Source organism: Notothenia rossii (assembly GCF_949606895.1).
Source record: "Notothenia rossii genome assembly, chromosome: 1".
Taxonomy (NCBI): domain Eukaryota; kingdom Metazoa; phylum Chordata; class Actinopteri; order Perciformes; family Nototheniidae; genus Notothenia; species Notothenia rossii.
In genome coordinates, this window is record NC_136912.1 from 26607366 (window position 1) to 26626487 (window position 19122).

General features: G+C 40.9%; 1 protein-coding gene across 1 annotated transcript; it reads left to right on the forward strand.

Moving 5' to 3' along the window:
- Positions 1 to 7: 7 nt before the first annotated feature.
- tdrd7a (tudor domain containing 7 a) lies at positions 8 to 18576 on the forward strand. Its single transcript, XM_079686402.1, has 22 exons — positions 8 to 251; positions 1117 to 1335; positions 1805 to 1949; positions 3463 to 3577; positions 3870 to 3998; positions 4565 to 4602; positions 5567 to 5619; positions 5775 to 5945; positions 6233 to 7003; positions 7286 to 7482; positions 9322 to 9514; positions 10601 to 10712; positions 10863 to 11074; positions 11425 to 11559; positions 12782 to 12865; positions 13008 to 13142; positions 15090 to 15200; positions 15495 to 15711; positions 15925 to 16091; positions 16554 to 16750; positions 17730 to 17890; positions 17985 to 18576. The coding sequence occupies exons 2-22, from the start codon at positions 1132 to 1134 to the stop codon at positions 18206 to 18208; spliced, it is 3771 nt and encodes a 1256-aa protein (XP_079542528.1). The 5' UTR covers positions 8 to 251; positions 1117 to 1131; the 3' UTR covers positions 18209 to 18576.
- The last annotated feature ends 546 nt before the right edge of the window (positions 18577 to 19122 follow it).

The following is a 19122-nucleotide window of genomic DNA, read 5'->3' on the forward strand; positions in this document are numbered from 1 at the left end:
GCAAGATTGCCTTGTTGATCACCTAAAATGCAAAGTATTTAACTACCTAAATGTTCATAAGATTAGTGGTAGGAAAACATTATCCGTTGCTTCGCGTGCTTCAACGGAAAACCTTCCCATTCACTTTCCGGCAGTAACCATTTGAGACTGTGGGCGTTAACGTTCGTGATCTCTTGAACGACTGCACGTGATTTTGAACTCGGCAGCACAGGAGAGACCACGTCAGTTCGGCTAACAATTTAAAACTAAAGGTAAATCCATAGAAACACAATGGAGACATCTTTGTCCGTCACAAAACATGGGCTAACGTCATTGCACATTGGAAATAATTATGTCTGGAATGTAACGGGTCAGTTGTGGGCCGAAATAACACAGTTTATTTTACCGCTAGCTGCTAACGAACAGCTAGCCATTAGCCTCTGTTCAACACCTAGGCCATGATCCAACCACTAAGCGGCTAACCACGTTGGCTAAGCTAACAACCACATTGGAAGACGAGAGAGTCGAACACAATCCGTAATTTACGCAGCAGCTATGTCGTTTACATCAGCTTTATTTGAACAGACTCTAGGTCCATTTTTTTTTAAAAAGACATACAACACTTAATATAATATACACATTTATGATTTACGGTATATAAAAGATCAGAGTGTAATGTTAACGGTCTGCCTGTGGCCTACTACTTCCACGCGTCCCCCACCTGTCGCTTTGCAAAGGTGGAAGTACAACAATACATTATTGTCAAAAATACGTAAAAACAAGTTAAGGTCCTGCGTTCAAAAGTAAAAGAATATTCTCAGCAAAATGTAACTTAAAGTATAACACGTAAAAGTTATCAATGTGCAGAAAAATTGCCTTTTAGTGTTTAAATGTGTTTATGCATATGACATTTCTAGACTATATTGTTGCATCAAATAGCATTTTATTGTATTAGACAAAGTTCTGATTTACTTTTTGTTACTTGTGTTAAAGAGATGGTCCCCTGACGACTAGTTTAATTTGTAAAGATGTATTGTGTTGAGTAGCTAAAGCTGAGTAACTGTACTTGGTTACTTCCCACCTCTGCCATTAGGGAAACTATATTCCGGTTTAATGTTTATTGTGTTTATTTTTCAGTGTGAATCTATCAGGATGTCAGACAGCGAGTCCATTAAGAAAATGTTGCGGTCTGTACTTCAGTCCAGCAAACACGGGGTGTCTTTTAGCACCCTGCAGGTAGAGTACCGGTCACTGTGCGGAGAGAGCATCCCGCTGAGGAAGCTGGGCTACTCCAAACTGGAAGACTACCTCACGAGCATCCCCTCGGTAGTCCGCATGGATTACCACATGGGAGAGGTGAGGACATTGTTACTATGGCTGTCCCGAATACAATTTTTCGGGCTCCGGATATCCGGTAGCAATCAGCGAATATTCTGTCACGTCATGGAAACAACGTGACGGAGATAAACGGAGAAAAAGTTATATCTACATATAAAGACGGAGAAAGTAAACGATAACGTTTATGGTTAAGTGTTAGAACCCCCCTAACAGGCACAAGCTCTTACGTTGATATTGGAGTTTTCAATAAATTCTATTTGGCAGCCGCAGTGCGGAAAAAAACAAATATCCGTATAACGAAATTGAAACCCAAATAGTAGTCCAACGAACGAATATTTGGGTACAGCCCTACCTGGTGTTTAATTTGCTTCCTTAAACAGTGTCTCAGTCGACTAGCATCAACACAGAACTGAAAAAAACTGCGGCAAAAGTTCACTTTTACAAAGCACATTGTGAATAATAAGACTTCAACACATGTGCTCTTTAGGTGAAATGCTTTGCTGCAGTGTGTGGAGAGACGGCCCACATTGCTGAGCTGGTGGCCAAGCAGAAGAACGCCAAGAGGGCTGGCCGCTCCCAATTCGTCAACTGCAAGATGAGATTCAAACCGTCCAACTCGTACATGCTCAACGGTAAGAGATGCTTGTTGCTTGTCTCTTATGTCAGACCTCTTATATCGGCAGTAAGAGTTTTTTTTTATCAAGACAAGGGATGAGAGCTGCAAATATTAACCTCGTAAATCATTATTTGTGATTCCATATTACATTACATGTTACTTGTTAGACGCTTTTATCCAAAGTGACTTACATACTCAATACTGTGGGCAATCCCCACAGGAGCAATTTGGGGTGCAGTGTCTTGCCCAGGGACATGCCCATATCCTCGTGGGACCCAGCCGGTTGAAAATGTCCTCTGTAGTGGACATTTTGTTAACACGCATCTCCTTTTACTCTTTTGAGCTACTCTATCAATCCCTGATGTACTGTACAGAGGACATCCTAGTCTTTGCAGTGATATGTCATTGGTTCAAATTGCATGCTGGGAAGTTCCTCTTTCTTTTCATCCAAAATGGCTGGCATACCAAAAGCTAAATGTTATAGAAGCAGGAGGAGAAGTCAAATATTGTTGAATAATTGTAATTTTTACAATGAAAATCATATATGTTCTTGTTTATTAACATGTGAGAACTATATAATTAGTTCTGAAAGTAATTAAATAATTCAAGTTTTGAAATAACAGCTCTTTTATAAATGTCCATTCTAGTGGACGTCAGGACCATCTTCATGGACTTAATGACTCAATATTGTTGCAGGAGACGGAACTGAATCAGACATTTTCTGTACCAGATAGTTAAGGGAGATTAAGATGTTGAGCTCTCAGATGATGAGAGAGATGATGATTTCACACCTGGGATAGAAGAGGGTCAAGAGGAAGGGGGGGGAAAGATGAAGGAGGCTCCATGAGCGCACAGATACAGATAGAGAGACAGATAGGGACGAGCTGGAAAGACATGGCCCTCTGTGGGCCAAGAGTAGCACGTATGTCTTATTGTTGCTTTTATTTTAAGTGGAGCCATGAAAAATGAGAATTGCCTCAGACAGCTTTGTTTCTATGAGCATGGTAAAATGGAGACCACATCCATACAACTAGTCAAGATGACCCTACAGCCCGTGCCGACTGGAGTCATTGAGGTACTTTTCCCACTACATTGAATACAAAGTCTTTGAAGATCTGGAAAGATTCACCAAAAAACAAACTAGTTTTTTATTGACCAAATAAACAGCAATGTTCAGATCAATTACTTATTTATGTTTTAAATAAAGGTGAATGTATTATTGTATTAATATCACTCTATAACCATAATACGTTACATAGTCTATCTGTTAATTTTGGCTGATTTTCAAACTAATATGGTCCTGACGTCCTCTACAGTGGACATACTGTAACATTTAAAAAATAAAATAAGTCTAAATTGCAAGATCTTTTTTTTTTTAACCCTAAATAGGTAGGAAATCATAAAAAAAAAAAGGAAATTGGAAGACACATTTTTTCCTCTGGTCCCAGGAGGATATAGTTCCTCAAAGCTTTCTCTGTGTCTCTGCTCCTTTTATCAACCTAAACTAACCTCCCTGTCCATGCATTTAGTGAGGCCACGGTCTAGTCTCCGCCAACCCATAGTTGGTGGTCCCTCTAGCTGGATAGCAAACCGCTCTCGGTCCGCTCCAGGCCACGGAGGCCACAGCGCCTCAGGAGACTACAGGTAAACAATAACAGATTAAATCAATAATGATGAGCAGTGGCTGCACTTACAGCGTTATGGGGCAACATTGATTATACATTGTCTAGCCACTAAAAAGCAGCATTATTATTACATTTTTGTCAGCTATTTAATTTCAGTTCTTGGAAACCCAAAGTGGTGGTTGCTTTCTGTAAAAAGCACTCATTGAATCTCATGCATCGAAGAATATAATGTTTTTTTCAAGGCATCATGTTTAAGTGATTTCCAAAGTGAATAAACCAAAGTATCTCCTTGTGTTCTCCCCAAACATCAGGCAATTGGGCCGAAGCTTCAGCTCTCACGTCCCTGTCCCATACAGACAACCCGTTTTTCATCATCCTCCTCAACCGACTTACCAACCAGCCCCTCGAACAGCTGTAGAACAGTGTTTGGTGCCTGACAGGTGAACATGCACATGTGGACCATCCCTTTTCCCACCATAGCCTGTTTTCCCAGCTGAAAACCAAAAAACTGCGAGTACTTTTGAAGTAAAGTATTATTAATGCTGTGGTTGTGTCTGGTTTCATTGATACGTAATATCCATAAACTAGGCACAAGGAAGAGTAGGCCTGTTTGCACAAATCAGCACCCACTTGTGAAATATTGCAACTGACAGCAGACGTTGATACTTGGAGACTGGCAGCATACACTTATTCTCCATTGTAGTTGGTCAGCACCTGTTAATGTAAAAAGTGGCTTAGTGTCCCACCCTTCCTTCTCTTTATTTGGATGACAGGGTTCAAAGTGACATTAGCTTAGTTAAATCTCAACCCTCGTTTTTCTTGCCAATTGCATACTTTCAGTGCATGAATAAAAAAAAGAACTATAAAAGCGAGCATGCTTATAACTGTTTGTCTACCACCCTTTACTAAAATATTGCTCAGGGCAGCGCTTTTATTATATTTATTGTTTTGATTTACAGCTTTGTTATTGTAAAAAATGCTCAATAGACTGTTCTGTTGCCAACAGGAAAGAGAAGAGCTTGGCAAACGTTCAGAAACCCCCTGGTAAGTTGGACCTGCTTGGTGTTTGTCCTTTCACAACGTTTATTGTTTCCCTGTCATGTTTTCTTGTCACTGTTGAAACACACAGTTGATCCCTTCCCCACCTAGGGATGCATACCGGTATTACCGAAATACCGGTTACTGGTGGCTACGGTATACCGTACCGAAATCAGATCCTGTTTCGATACTTTAAAAAATAAAAATAAAATGTTTGTTCTTTTTAAATTTTTTATTTTAAAGGTGAGTCCGTGGCCCGTGATGGCGGTTGTTATCAATTAGATTGCATAATCGTTTTTCTTCATATTTTATGTATTTTTCATTGTTTGTTCAATACTAGAAAGGTAAGTCCCACAAATGAGCTGTGATGGGATTTGTTTTCTCTCACCAGTGAAGGCAATTGTTGATTTTAAAGATGAGATTTGTTTGTTTGTGCAATGCCGAGATCTCATGACCATTCTATTATTTATTTGTTCTCTTGTCGAATCTCAGGTTTAACATGAATTATAACGGTGCTATAACGGTCTGTTTGCATTGACAAGATGTGCTATTCATGCCGCACACCTGATGGCGGGTGTTATAAAAGATATTCCATAATCGGTTTTCTTCATATTTTTAATGTATTTTTCATTGTTTGTTCAGTACTAAAAGGTCCAAGAAGTCCCACAATTAAATGTAATATTAATTTGAAATGTTAACTATATCGTACAGCGCTTCATGGGAGTAATTGTGGGATGATGCATTTTCAAAGTATCACGATATGTATCGGTTGAGTATCGGTATCGGTATCATAAAAAAGTCAACGATATGCATCCCTATCACCACCTGTACAGTATTGCAGACGAATGTATGCCGGCAACACTGCCAACACAAAAATCCTTTGATGCTTACCAGACTAACCAAATCCTGCAGAATCTGCCCCAAACCGTTTACAAATATCAGCACTTAACCTTTTCTTCTTCCTTTGCAGAACATTTCACAGCAAAGCCTCCTGAAAAGGTCTCCAGCCTTGGTCAACCCAAGGTACAAAATATACTTTCTCTGTGCTTACTGTCTAATTTATCCCCAACATAACATAACTGCTTAGATTTATCAATGAAACCTTCATTCATAAAATATATCTGCCTGTTATTGTGACTAAATCAGAGTAGTGATCAATGTGAAATCTCCCCATGCAGTCCGGTCTGTATGACATGGAGCTGACGCAGAGCAGAATAACTGAACTCCTGACGATGTACTTCAGTGGATTGTGGCTGTCTAAACTACCAGGTGTCTACAGCGATATGTTCAGTCAGACGCTCCACCCTCAGGTGCTCATAGATCTGGAAAAGTGGACCCACATCGCTTTGGTGAGTCAGTCACTCTTATTTATTCATGTACAAATAATTATACAGTAAATAAAGCCTTGTGAGTATTGTTTGAGGACTATACAAATGTTCATCTGGCCTTTTTGGGGAAGGGTGAAATGATCTGATCCTATTTTAGTTTACTTTTTTAGTTTATTATACTTTCTGAGACTGCGAATACATGGGTAAAGAGGGTCCATCAAAAGTATTCTCAATACCTAGACAAAACTTGAATAGGAAGTGGTAAAATGTCCTTCCTCCTTGTTCTGTCTCCCGTCTGGTCCTCACAGGTGGAAAAATCTCCCAGCCGATCGGACCGCCTCGTCTACCCTCCTCTGCCCCTTAAGACTAGTACTGTTAGTAAAAGTAGCATGACCAATGGGGCTCCACCACCACCCACCAATTCAAGAAGTATCACCAAACCTGTTTCTACCTGTCCCCCAACATCCGACACAACTTCCTCAATCCCCCGCTCTCCTATCCCTGTCCCTAAACCCAGTCTTTCCCCCTTAGCTAAGCCCACCTTCCTTTTTCCTCCAAAAACTGTCACTTTCTCTTCATGTAAACCATTGTCTTCAGTCACATTGCGCAGTCCCGCCCGCAACCCAGCACTTGCTCCACATTTGCAGCCCTTTGTTAATCTAGTCAATCCCAATGATGGTGGAGATAATCACAACTTTCCTACAACTACCGACATCCAAAACACTCGTTCCTTCGCCCCTACCTGGACTTGCCTGGCATCCACTAAAGCTCCTCCATCAGCTTCTTCCCTCCATCCTGGCCCTGAGATGTTACCCCTTTTAAAGGTCACCTTCTCCCCTAACTCTGACCCTGTCCCTTGCCCTGCCTCGAAAGCTTCTGCTGATGTTGTGTCTGCTGAGGTGCGTCAGAGAATAAAGGAGCTTCTGTTAAAGTACAGTCAAGGTCTCTGGGCCCACGCTCTGCCCAAACTCTTGATGGATACATACAAGACGCCATTCCCCGAACAGGTTCTGAACAACTTGTCTCTTCTGCTGGATATATGTACTGTGGAGTACCCTGTTCCACATGACAAGAAGAAGGTAAGTACACAATGTCCTCAAGAGTAGTGCATAATTATTTATTCCTCAGTTAATGCTCTCTCACTACTGAGAAGTGAACCTTGAAGGCGTGGAATAACTCATCACTAACCTGATTTATTGGTGTGGATAAAATGTGGATTGTTTCCAACAGAAATAATGATTTAATTTCTGCCATTACCTTGTATTATTAAGGGAGGTGTTAGACATCCTTCCTGCCACTGATATTCTTGAAAAACTGTATAAATGATTGTGTTTGTTGTTGATGTAATCTTCTGTTCTCAGGCCATCCTGTATTACTCCAGTAAAGCCGTCATAAAAGCCGTAGACAGCCAGGAAAGCCAGCAGGGTAGACGCCGTCTCCTTCCCTCTGGTCTGGAGGTCCTGGGGTCTGCGGTGCCTCAAGATCTGCTTCTTCCAGCGGAGCAGTACCCTTCTGTGCTCGTCACTGAGGCCAAAGGCAGCAATGTTGTTACGTTAAGGTGAGACGCACAAGTTGGCAATATCTTTTCCTGGAGCTAATAACAGTACACACAACAGAAGAGTCGTTCATCAGCCAATGGCAAGACCTTAAATAATAAATTAAAGCTTTGTGAAGTTTATTTTGAATGAAAAATATGAACTTACAGATCATGTAGGTGTCAGTAAACTATATGTTCAGGGTTTGTACGGGTGCTTGAAATCCTTGAAAATGCTTGAATTTTTACGAGGTGTTTTCATGACTTGAAAAGTGCTTGAATTTTGGGAATGGTGCTTGGATTTGAGATAAAGTGCTTGAAATTGTAAATGCTTTACTTTTACAATAAATTGCTGTCTGACTGAATAGTTCGCTTTTTAGATTAAAAGAAAATAAAGAAGTCGGAGCGCCCTTAGTTGCTTCGCTTCTACATAAAACAGCTCCGCTCCGGCCTTCCCGCGCTATGCGCGCGACCTGCAAGTGTTTTATTTGTGTGACCTGGGCATTCTAATGAGAGAATGACAGTATGCCAGGAGGTTGCTGTTTTAACGAGCGTTGGCTATCCGAAAAGAAATACAAGCTGTGGCTAAAACGAGGATCAACCCAACGATTCGCCTTCTGCACAGTTTGCCACAAAGAATTTCAATTATTCGCGATGGGAGAGTCTGCGCTGACGAGCAATATGAAAGGTAAGCCGTAGTAGAGGATTTTGGATTAGGCTAACGTTGCATGTTACGTTTGTTTAAGCTAGTAACGTTAGCGAACTCGATGTGGATTATTGCTTATGCAGGTGACAATAATAAAAAGGAGCGTACCTATGTCAGTATGTGCGACAGTCGCCATCCTGTGGTTTTCAGAGGATGAAGCACATAAAAGCAATGTATTTCTACTGGTAGTATCGCTACGTAAAAGCATTAGTGCGAGGGAGAGCTGTCATCTTCCCTTTACAAGCTTCAAACATGTATTTATCGGGAGATTTTGGCAATAAAAGTTTCATATTCTGCAAAAAATTCCCTGGAAACCTCCAAAACCCTTACACAGAAAGAGGATCTCTGCACACGCTTTTTTTATATCAGCTTTGTGTTGCAATGGTTTTGTCCTAACCTTGGAGAGCCGTATGTTTACTGCCACCCTAAAAGGACCTCAAAAATGTTAAAAATGTTAATAAAGAATTTATTGAAAAGTTAGTTGGCTGATTGTTTTATATTGGCTCAGCCAGGTTATATGGGATGCCCAGTCTACTATATATGATATGGGTCACTCATTTTACAATATTAAACTTTGTTTTCTTATCTTTAATTTTTCATCCTTATGTAGAATGCTATTACGAAACACACATTTGGTTGTTTATAGCATAAAGAACATCTGATTTAATGTGAGGTAGGGAAATAATCATTTGAGTATAAGTATGTGCATATAAATATGTAATTTACAACAGCTGTACGCTGCTTGAAAATGCACCTTGAAAATGCTTGAAAAGTGCTTGAATTTGACTTTGGAAGAGGTGTAAGAACCCTGTATGTTGTACCAACAATATAGGAGTATTGCTTGCTCAGTTGTATTTGATTGTGAACCGTTGCAAAACTCAGGCAAAGACACTAGCATGTCTGCTAGTGTTCAATGTTTAAACTACTGCCAATCTAAGCTCAATCCTAAAAATACCTGTGACTGCATTTGTTCCTGGAATGCTGATTGTAACCTTTCCAAAAGAAAGCCAGATGTTAGTGCCCTTTTTTTATTCAGTGGGTGAAGGGATTTACAAACTAAATGTAAACTACATGTTTGCTTTTGTTAATGCAACATCCAGCAAACTGTTTTTGATTACTACACTTCACAGATTAAAAACCTTTTTCTATTTGTTTAGGTATGTAGGTGAGAACTATTCCAATGCCCAGGAGGCCATGGAGGAAGCAATGCGCACGTTCTACAGCCAAGGCTCCACCCACCATCCTCTGTCTAGACCTGTGATTGGTCAGCTGGCAGCCGTCAGAGGGGAGGATGGAGAGGACTTGGCAAGAGCTCAAGTCATTGAGATTCTGACCCTTAACAAGGTCAAGGTAAGTCATTTAGTTATAGTTGTATACGTCTGCAGTAGGGGTGTAACGGTATATGTATTCATACCGAAATTATTCGGTACGGACACGTGTACCGAACAAATATAACGTTAAACTTGAACAAAAAATTGAGAACGTGAACAACTTTTTGGAAGTAATCTCAGGTGCTGCATTGCAGCATTCAGTATAATTTGCTCACATTGGGTTCAACGAGTCATAGAGCACCAAGTAATTTCATTGGACGAGATGCATACTATGAGAGCTGGTCACAGGGATGCGTTTAAATGTAGTCAGTAATTTGAGGAACTGTCGAAATGGCGAACGCAGATAAAGTTGAGCTCAAATCCTCCAGCATCATTGAAGTCTCCGGTTTGGGAACATTTTGGTTTCGCAGTTACGTAAAAGGATGACGGACAAAGACAGGTTTCGGCATTGTTCAACTAAAATTGGTTACGCGGCTGAAAATACATCAAACTTGCACACTCATTTGAAAAGGCATCACCCAAACGTGAATATCACCGGTACCAAAAGAAAAAAGACTGAAGTGCAAACCCAACTCCCACTAGCATTTAAGCCTCCAACACTCGCAAAAAGTTCAGACCGAGCCAAAGCTATTACAAACGCCAAATATCCTTATTTTGCCATGTTAGCAAAGCGCTACCTGGCTGTATCTGCTACCTCTGTCCCTAGCGAGAGGGTGTTCTCCACAACAGGAGACATTGTTAGTGCCAGCAGATCTGCCCTTTCGTCAAGCAATGTGGACAAGTACATTTTTCTTAAAAAAGACATGAAAATACAATGACACGTAGGGATGCTACGAGATCGGCCGATACTCACTCTCTACCGATCGATCGGTGCTCTCTAAACATGCCGACCGCGAGAGCCGATCGCATGACGTAAAATACATGACCCTTTTCTCTGTGCGCGTGAATGAGCCCCATTAACTGAGTTTTAAACATCACTTTAAATGGAAGATTTAAAGTGATGTTTAAATCTTCCATTTAGGCCCCATCGGCGATCGGTATCGGCAGATGGGGCCTAAAGCCATCTAGAATATTCCCTCTCATGATCGTTTTGTCTGTTTGCCAGGTGTACTATGTGGACCATGGCTTCTCTGTGGAAACCAGTGGGACTAATCTGCTGGATCTGCACCAGGACTTCCTCTCTCTGCCCTTCCAGGCTTTCAATGTTCGACTCGCAGGTACATAAAGGATAAGTAAATTACTTTAGGAACCCTTTGTTGTGCAAATGATTAAGATAAAAGCACCCATGTCACAACTGAAGGAAAACATTTATTTTGTTCAATGGCCCCTCTTCCTTCCCTTCATCCTTTATTTTGCCTTGCTCAAAGGTCTCGAGGCATTTGGCTCCCACGCACTGGTGGTGTCTTCTGTGGAGAAGTTGATAGTCGGAAAAATTCTGCTGATGGAGACTTTGGAGCCATGTCAAGAGAACGAGACGCCTGTGGCCGTGCTGTACGACACGTCTCAGGATGATGACATCAACATCAACTCCGCCTGCCGGAAGGCTCTCCAGGACGACACCATGAAGAACCCACTGACTGTAAGGGGGGTGCTGCAAACTACACGTATTGTGTGAATGCATTAGAGTATGAGATCCCATCTCTTACAATAGCAGGCTTGACCAAACCTTTGCATTTGAAAAGCCAATTTAACTGCAGCAAAGGGGGGCTTCTCACATTTATTAATATCTCGTGACATTACACCTCAGCTCAACCAGTGTGTGGTGCTGTTGTCTTCTTCTCATCATTTTTGACTTGTGTTTGTTATCAACTAAAATAAGTCTTATTCATTTAGAATGAAAACCAGGAGTTGGTGATTCATGATCTTTGGGTCCTCAGTGTCATTAATCCTCTGTATATTATCTAACATCTTTTTTTCATTTGCCTGTAGGTAAAGGCTACCTATCAGGATGTGTGTGTCACAAGTGTGTGTGCAGATGGTATCATCTACTGCCAGCTGCCCTCCAGAGGAACCGCACGACTCAACAAGTTAATGGAAGAAACAGAGACCTTCTTCTTCTCCCAGGTTAACAAGACTGTTGTTTGCCTCAGCGTTTGTTAGGATTGAATCGTTTACAGTGATAGTATAAACAAAATCATGATTAGATATTAGGGCTGAACGATATATCGTGTCATGGCGATAACCGCGATATGCGCATGCGCGATATTCACACCGCAGGGACGTGTGGTTTTATTAAAAAAAATGTTTTTTAAATGCCAACGCACTTTAGCACAGAATTCAAAATAAAGATACCCTTATTACTTATCAAAAATGCACATACAATATATCCGATTAAAGCTGAGACTCCAAAGATTATTTAAGTATTGAATGGGAAGCAAACACAGACATCACAACACGTACCTTTACGGGAGATCGTCTCACCGTAGTTGTCAATCTGATCAAAAGACGTGTTCAATGGCATTAAAACGAGAAAAAACGCGGCTGAATCGGTTAATCCATAGGTTGATAATGTATCTGTGGCTTTGAAGCAATTGTTTATCATCCAGAATTCAATTTTTATGTAAAAATCGGAGCACAAAAGTTAGCTGCTAATGGTAGCCACCAGAGTGTATGCAGCTTCCGGTTTTGGCTACGCGTCGCTCTCACTCCTTATAGAGAGCCGCAGTGACGCGTCCTTAAACCCGGAAGTAAACTTCTTTCAGTTCCTTCGTCAAAAACCAATCCAAATTCTCCATAAGATTTGGGGAAACAGCTCGAAATAAACTCTGTGGTTGACACACATTTAAGAGAGATCACGTTTTGTTCAGCCGGATAATCTCCACATGTCAACCCTACTTTTATAATTTTTGAATCATAAATCTAGTCGCCAGAAGCAAAATGCTAACGTTATGCTATAAACGAACTACAAGCCAGTACAGCAGCAGGGCTGCTGTGGCTGCTTGCTACAAAAGGAAAACTTGCGCGGCTCTCATGTCAGGGGTACTTGAGTGAGTGACATGCAGGCTCTGCATGCACAGCAAACCACCAATCAAAATCATTCTTGATCAGATCACAGCAGGTCCCGCCGCGCTAGTTTGCAGACCATCAAAACACCGGTAAAAAATGAGCGAGGCACAGGAGGACAATACCTTCATCCGGTTAAATATAGTAAAAAAAAAAACCCGCAATATATATCGCAGGGAAAAAAAAAATCGCGATGCCAGCTTTTTCAATATCATGCAGCCCCATTAGATATTAAATTCCTCTTGGGTAAAGGTCTTTATGTCTTTGTTATTGTATCTACCAGATGACGTCTGATTTCTTGGTGTCCAGACCCTTCAGTGGCAAGTTCTGCCTAGCCCGTCACAAAGGAATGTGGTCCAGAGTGGAGGTAAGAAGAGAATTTAAATCATCATTTCTTGAAAAGCTTGATATGAAAAAGCTTAAAATATGTTGGATATTTAAAGTATAGTGAAAATCATATTGTTTGAGGTCATTATATTGCACCTACTTGCCCGTTGTCTTGTTCTCAGATCACCAACATTTTTGGCAACAAAGTGATTGAGATCCTCTTCATCGACCTGGGTGTCCAGGCCACTATAGAGGTCACTGATCTCAGAGAGATCCCCTCTCTTTTCCTGGAAAACTTCATCATCATCCCACCACTGGTCAGTAGTTGTTGTGTTGTGATCACCTTAATCTTCAACCAATCACATGGCTGGAGAAGCATCCCTTAATTTGCACATTGATTTCAATCTTATTTAATATGGCCTAGTTGAATACGCGATTCTGATTCACCGGGCCGGTGGAATTGTATTATCACTGGCCCCACCCTTGTAACCACTGGCCCGGAGCATTCGTCCAAAGAATATATGAATAATGAAGAAAATGAACACATTTGTTGCAATAGTAATTTATGCACTAACTACATTACTACTTGTACTACAACATTTGAATCATCAGTTCTTCCTAATTTTCCTCAATTGTTCATATTTGGTTTATTCAAATAATGATATTGTGGTCATTGTTAAAAAATGAGTGCTATTATTATGAGTATTATTATTTGTATGATGAGCTTTCTGCCTTTCTATCATTAGGAGTTAGAAATGTAATGGCTATGTAGTAGATTAGATTACAACCTTCATTATCCTAAACTGCTGGGACATTTCCCTATAGCCAATACCTTTATATTGTCTTCACTTACTTGTCAGCATAGGTCGGCATTGATGTACAGAGCCGACAGAAGACCTTGTTTATATTGGCATCATATTGAGAGGTGCAGTGACGCGTCCTAAACCAGGAAGTAAGCTGCTGGTTCCCTCGACAAAAAAGCAATGGGATTTCTCCACAGGGTTTTGGAAAATAGCTGGGAATAAGGTCTGTGGAAAAAAAACCTGTTTGATAAATGCACGTTTTTTTCAGCCGGATAATCTCCACATGTCTACCCTACTTATCATTTTCAAATCATAAATCTAATCGATAGATTATAAAAGGGTTTTAGGACGCGTCACTGCACCAGTAGAAACCAACTCCATCGATCAAGCTGGCTGAAACTTTCTCTCCCTCTTCTTCTCATGCTCCCTGTCACTCTCCTTTAACTCCTCCGGTGACTTTCTTTGTGACTTTTTTTTTCTGACTTTTATTTGAAGATAGTTTTTTGCCCAGCGCTTGGCCGGTTACCGCTGGTATTAAAAATATTTTGGCGAATGGTTAGGTGGCGCGATAGTCTGTAGCGAAGGAGCGCGCTCCCACTCACGGGAGCCTGCTCGCGCTGCGCTCCGCAGCAAGCAGCTGTTTGCTTTTCACCCAACAACCGACTCACGAAACGCTATGTTGTAGCGTTGATAAACTAAACAATTTAACAAAATTGCTATTCAAAGTACCAATAGGACAATTTATATTTTGAAAGCAATATTTTTAGTGGCCCGAGCGGGCAAGTGGAAAGTACGTTTTGCTGGCCATTTATAATGTCGAGCCCTGGACCGCTGCACATTATCCCTTACTTATAGTCGTTAACCTGCTCAGCCCGAGAGCCCCCGGTAGAGGGGGCTGCGGGGTTTTTTTCTTCACGAAACTGTGTCTCAGGGCTTCTTAATATTTTAAAAAACCTATTAATGTGTCATCATCACTGAATCTGTTCAACCCAGAGCCTGTTTTCCAGGTCTCAGGCTCGAAAATGACATTTCCACAACAAATGACCATAATTACACTTCTAAAAGGGGAACATTAATAATCTTTCTTCTCAAAGTAATGATAAACCTGTGAGTTGGATGTAGAAAAGTCAGACTATATATGTTTTTTATTTTAAAGAAAATTCAGATTGAACATTGAGCTGAGTTTCTTTCCGTTAAATGAGTGACACATTCATAGTTTATTAAATGTTAAGAAGCCCTTAGACACAGTTTCGTAAAAAAAACCCGAAACTGCTTAACAGCTTAAGGGCTGAATCTAGAATTTGTTTTAAATTTGTGGACAAAGAAGTTGAATTGCTGTTTTGTTGAACATGTCTGTCATTGTCACAGTTAACAAACAAACATTATTTCTAAGGCTGCAAATTAAAATCTGTCTGATAAAGTTGTTAGTAAAATGTCGTTGTTTTTTGTCCATCTCTTCAGGCTATAAAATGTCGCCTGGCTGACCTCACAGTCCCAGAGGGAGACTGGAGCCCAGAGGCCGTCCGGTTTGTGAAGGAGGCTGTCCTGGGCTCTGATGACTGTAAAATGAAGGTAATGTCCTTTTTTAGGGCAAATGCAGCCCTTCCAACTATTACAAAAGTGTCCCTAATGATTAAATGCCTGAGTGTATGTTTTATTATAAAGGCTTGACTGCATGGAGCACAATAACAGTGTAGCAGGAGTTGTTTTAATCTATCTCCAAATATTCAAAATATAAACGCTGCAAATCAAGTTTACAAGTAAAGCCCTGTTGAAGAACAGTGCAAAAACAACCACTATCATCTCAAGGTCTCTCTAACAATGTGTGCCTTTTTGTTTTTTTCTCCCTTTGTTCCCTCGTCACAGATCCACAAATTAGACCAGCACAAAGGGGACTGTCTGATCTACATGTACCTCTTCATTGGTGCTGACAGTCAGGAGCTGGACAAGAGCATCAACCGTCAGCTGGCCAAGTCACAGCTTTGGCAGCAGCTCACAACACAGAACAACAACACAATCACCAACAGCAACACAATCACCAACAGCAACACAATCACCAGCAACAATGGCGGCGTGGATTCAGGTAACACTGCACGACGGCAAGCGCCAAGTCCCACCAACAGTCAGCATTTGTTGCATGAACAAGTCTGGTCAAATGTTGGGCCTTCTTGTTCTCCAAAATGTCCTTCTATGTGAATCTATCGTGGATTGAAATCACACTGACAATGAGGTTAAAGTGCTAACTTGGCTTTAATGTGATGGTTTTGAATGTACCTGTGTTTTATCAAATGTCCAGGTCTGAGTGCTTCAGTGGAGAAGTTGACTCTGAGCAGCCCGGCCCCTTACCCCATTGCCAAGACTTCAAGCCAAGCTCTTCTCGGGGCAGGGGACGGTCCTCAAGATACGACCTCCAAAGCTGGGGTGCAGCCCCTTCCCCTGCCTCCTTCACTGGACTTCCCCCAGGTATGTGGACACAGACTCACTTTCTGTAGGGGCTCACAATCATGCAAGGGAAGTGTATGTAAATGATGTCCTTGCTTGTTTTTTGGGCTTTAATCAATAGGTGTAAGAACTATGTATTTGAATGGAAACACATTGTTCTCATTCACATTTGTCTGCATCACACAGATGTTCCGATCACTTAAAAAAAACGATCAAGAGCCAAACTCCTTAACGCCACAGTCACCACACTCCAAACTGACAATACATGTGTTGTGCTTGTAGGCATTCACATTTCTGTTGTATATGATATAAGAAGTTTAAAAAACAACTTGTGGCTTATGGTCATACAAGCATTAACCACCATTCCAATATACTTTACACACTTTTTGACATGAATTATTACTGTAGAATAACTTAACCTACAGAAATAGAAAATATGTGAATAAAAGCTTTGTAATAATGTCACACCCGGTCTTCTTTCAGCCTGGTCAGAATATGGATGTGTTTGTGCCAGTGGCCTGCCACCCCGGTTACTTTGTGCTGCAGCAATGGCAGGACCTGCATAAGCTGGTGGTGTTGATGGGGGAGATGGTTCTTTTTTATAACCAGTCGTCCAAGATCGACTCCTCTGCCCCAAATATTGAGAAAGGAGGGATCTACGCGACCAAAATAGACAAGAAGTAAGTGATTGTAAATTGTTTCATGGTTACATTTTTCTGTACACTCAAAATGATGATAGGTCAGGAATGTCATTAGCTCCTTAACAGAAGATAATCTTAATAGATTTCGGAGGACTTCAGGATATGGAGGTCATATTAATAGCACTCCTGTGGTATGTGAGGATGAATACATTCACTGGAAACCAATTGTAGTGAATGGTTATAGTTATACACTTTTATATGGTGCAAAATGCTTGACAAATAATCGTTTTTATGCAAATGCATAAAAAAAATTCAACGTATAGTTATCAAGTTGTCTTTATACTGCTGTAATTCTTCTTTGATTCACCTCCTTCTACTCAGCCACCTGGTAATCTGTCTGCTTTCCATCTGGCTGCCTGAGGCTGGTGCTGCTTGCAAACTGACATCAGGACAGTGGAAAGAAAGTTACTTTCTAACTCTCTAATAGCACCCTCTGCTGTTAAACCAAATATAAAGGCCTTTATTTGTCAAGGAGAGATATTGGAACAAGTTAAATAACCATATCAAATCCTTACAGCCTCAAAACAGCATTGAGTCATTTTTTGTTTAATCCCTACTGGTGATGTCATGACCTTCTTAAAGTGTAACTGCTGATCTTCAACCTGCTTCTCACCCCAGCAGTCCTTTTATAAGGGAGAAAGGCTGATGAATGGCTATAGTCAATATGTGTTTGTTTTTTTATAACTTCCAATTCATGTAATGAAACACACATTTCAATTAGTTGATAGTCTGCTTTTGATTAATAAAGATTACAAAAAAATGTAGTTAAAATAATCAACCTCGTATAATGTTCATTTTGACCCTGCCAGGTGTGATGACTACAAGAAAGTTCTACTGATATCTGCCCTTGTGTTGGTTGTGTGTCCCACAAAAAATCTATCTATTTTGTAACGACATGAGAAAGACTTTTTTTACAACATGTTGGTTGATGGCTTAACTGTTGCCTGCCTCCACCTAGTTGGCATCGCGTGCAGGTGAAGGGGATTCTGGCCAACGGCTTGTTTTCTGTCTTCGAGTTGGACTACGGCAAACATGAGCTGGTCCGCAGCACTTTCCTCCGGCCTCTGATCGAGGAATTCAGACAGCTGCCCTTCCAGGCTATCACTGCACAACTGGCAGGTGAGTCCCATCATAAGGCTCTCCTACAAATGTCTTTTTTTGTCTTTGATTCTGTAAAGAGATGCGTTTGGATTACTCAATTTTTGCTCTGCAGGTACGACGCAGCGCCAGTGGTCGGAGGAGGCCTCCATGTTGTTCAGGAACCACGTGGAGGACCGAGCGCTGGTCGCCCAGGTGGAGAGTGTGTGCGAGGTCAAAGGTGAGCTCTGGGAGCGGAGGTTGTCGGTTTACCTGGTGGACACTACAACTGAGGAGAGGGACCTGTGGATTCACAGCCTCATGGCCGACATTGGCGGAGAGCTGTCGTCGGCTGCCTAGGACTTCTTATCATGCACCATGGTAAACAATTGTATCTTTTCTGCTTCTTTTCAAATGGTGAACTTTGAAAGCCACAAGTTGCTTTCTCTGCCCTCGGTTTGTTTTCAGCGTTCTGGATGGATCTCCTAATCAAAGACTTTGAATAAGCACGTTTGAATGTTTCTGTATTATTGTTAAGGGCCATGTCAACGTGAGACAGGAGGGGATTTTTGAGTTACCTATATGGTGCTTGTTTTGTCTTTACACTATTAAATTCCACCATCTGATTTGTTCTTGTTTGCTGTGCTTAATGCATTCTGCTGTGTTTTACTTTGCTTAATTTTGTTAATATGTTTTTACATTAATCAATATTAAATGACTTGACAGCCCTTATCTACATTTGTGTTTGAACCTCTCTTGGCTGACAATAAGTTGTAATGTTTTACTGTTTCAACATTAAAGTTGTTGGTTAGTGCGCGCGCACACACACACACACACACACACACACACACACACACACACACACAGCTGCTCCACTCTCAGGGCCTTAACACACTAACATCATCCAACATGACTGTGGAGGTGATGGAGATGCCCTCTGCTGGTGGAGAAATTATAAGACTGCAGTCACAGTACTAAATCCTGATTGGATGACCGCAGATCCTGGTTAAAATGACTGAGAAGCTTTACAATGATCTATTATTCATATGTTTTAGTCCTTACTTACGGGGAATACGTTTTGGGTAATAAAAAAAACATAAGATTTTCCTTTTTTTTTAACCAAATCTTAGAAAAGCAGAGTGTCTAAAGATGATTTGTGTATTAAAGCTTTAGAATTAAAAAGATCTTGACAAAACAATTGAGCAGATGCTTGATGGCTTGAAGATAGCCAGTTGTACATTTCTGCTTTGGGTTCAAAATCTGATTTGTTTATC

Bases quoted from the DNA above. Each gene is read 5' to 3' on its own strand.
- tdrd7a (XM_079686402.1), top strand. From the start codon at position 1,132: ATGTCAGACAGCGAGTCCATTAAGAAAATGTTGCGGTCTGTACTTCAG. The intron at 1,950-3,462 runs GTAAGAGATGCT...CCATGCATTTAG, and splicing joins CAACTCGTACATGCTCAACG to TGAGGCCACGGTCTAGTCTC. The intron at 9,515-10,600 runs GTAAGTCATTTA...TCTGTTTGCCAG, and splicing joins TGACCCTTAACAAGGTCAAG to GTGTACTATGTGGACCATGG.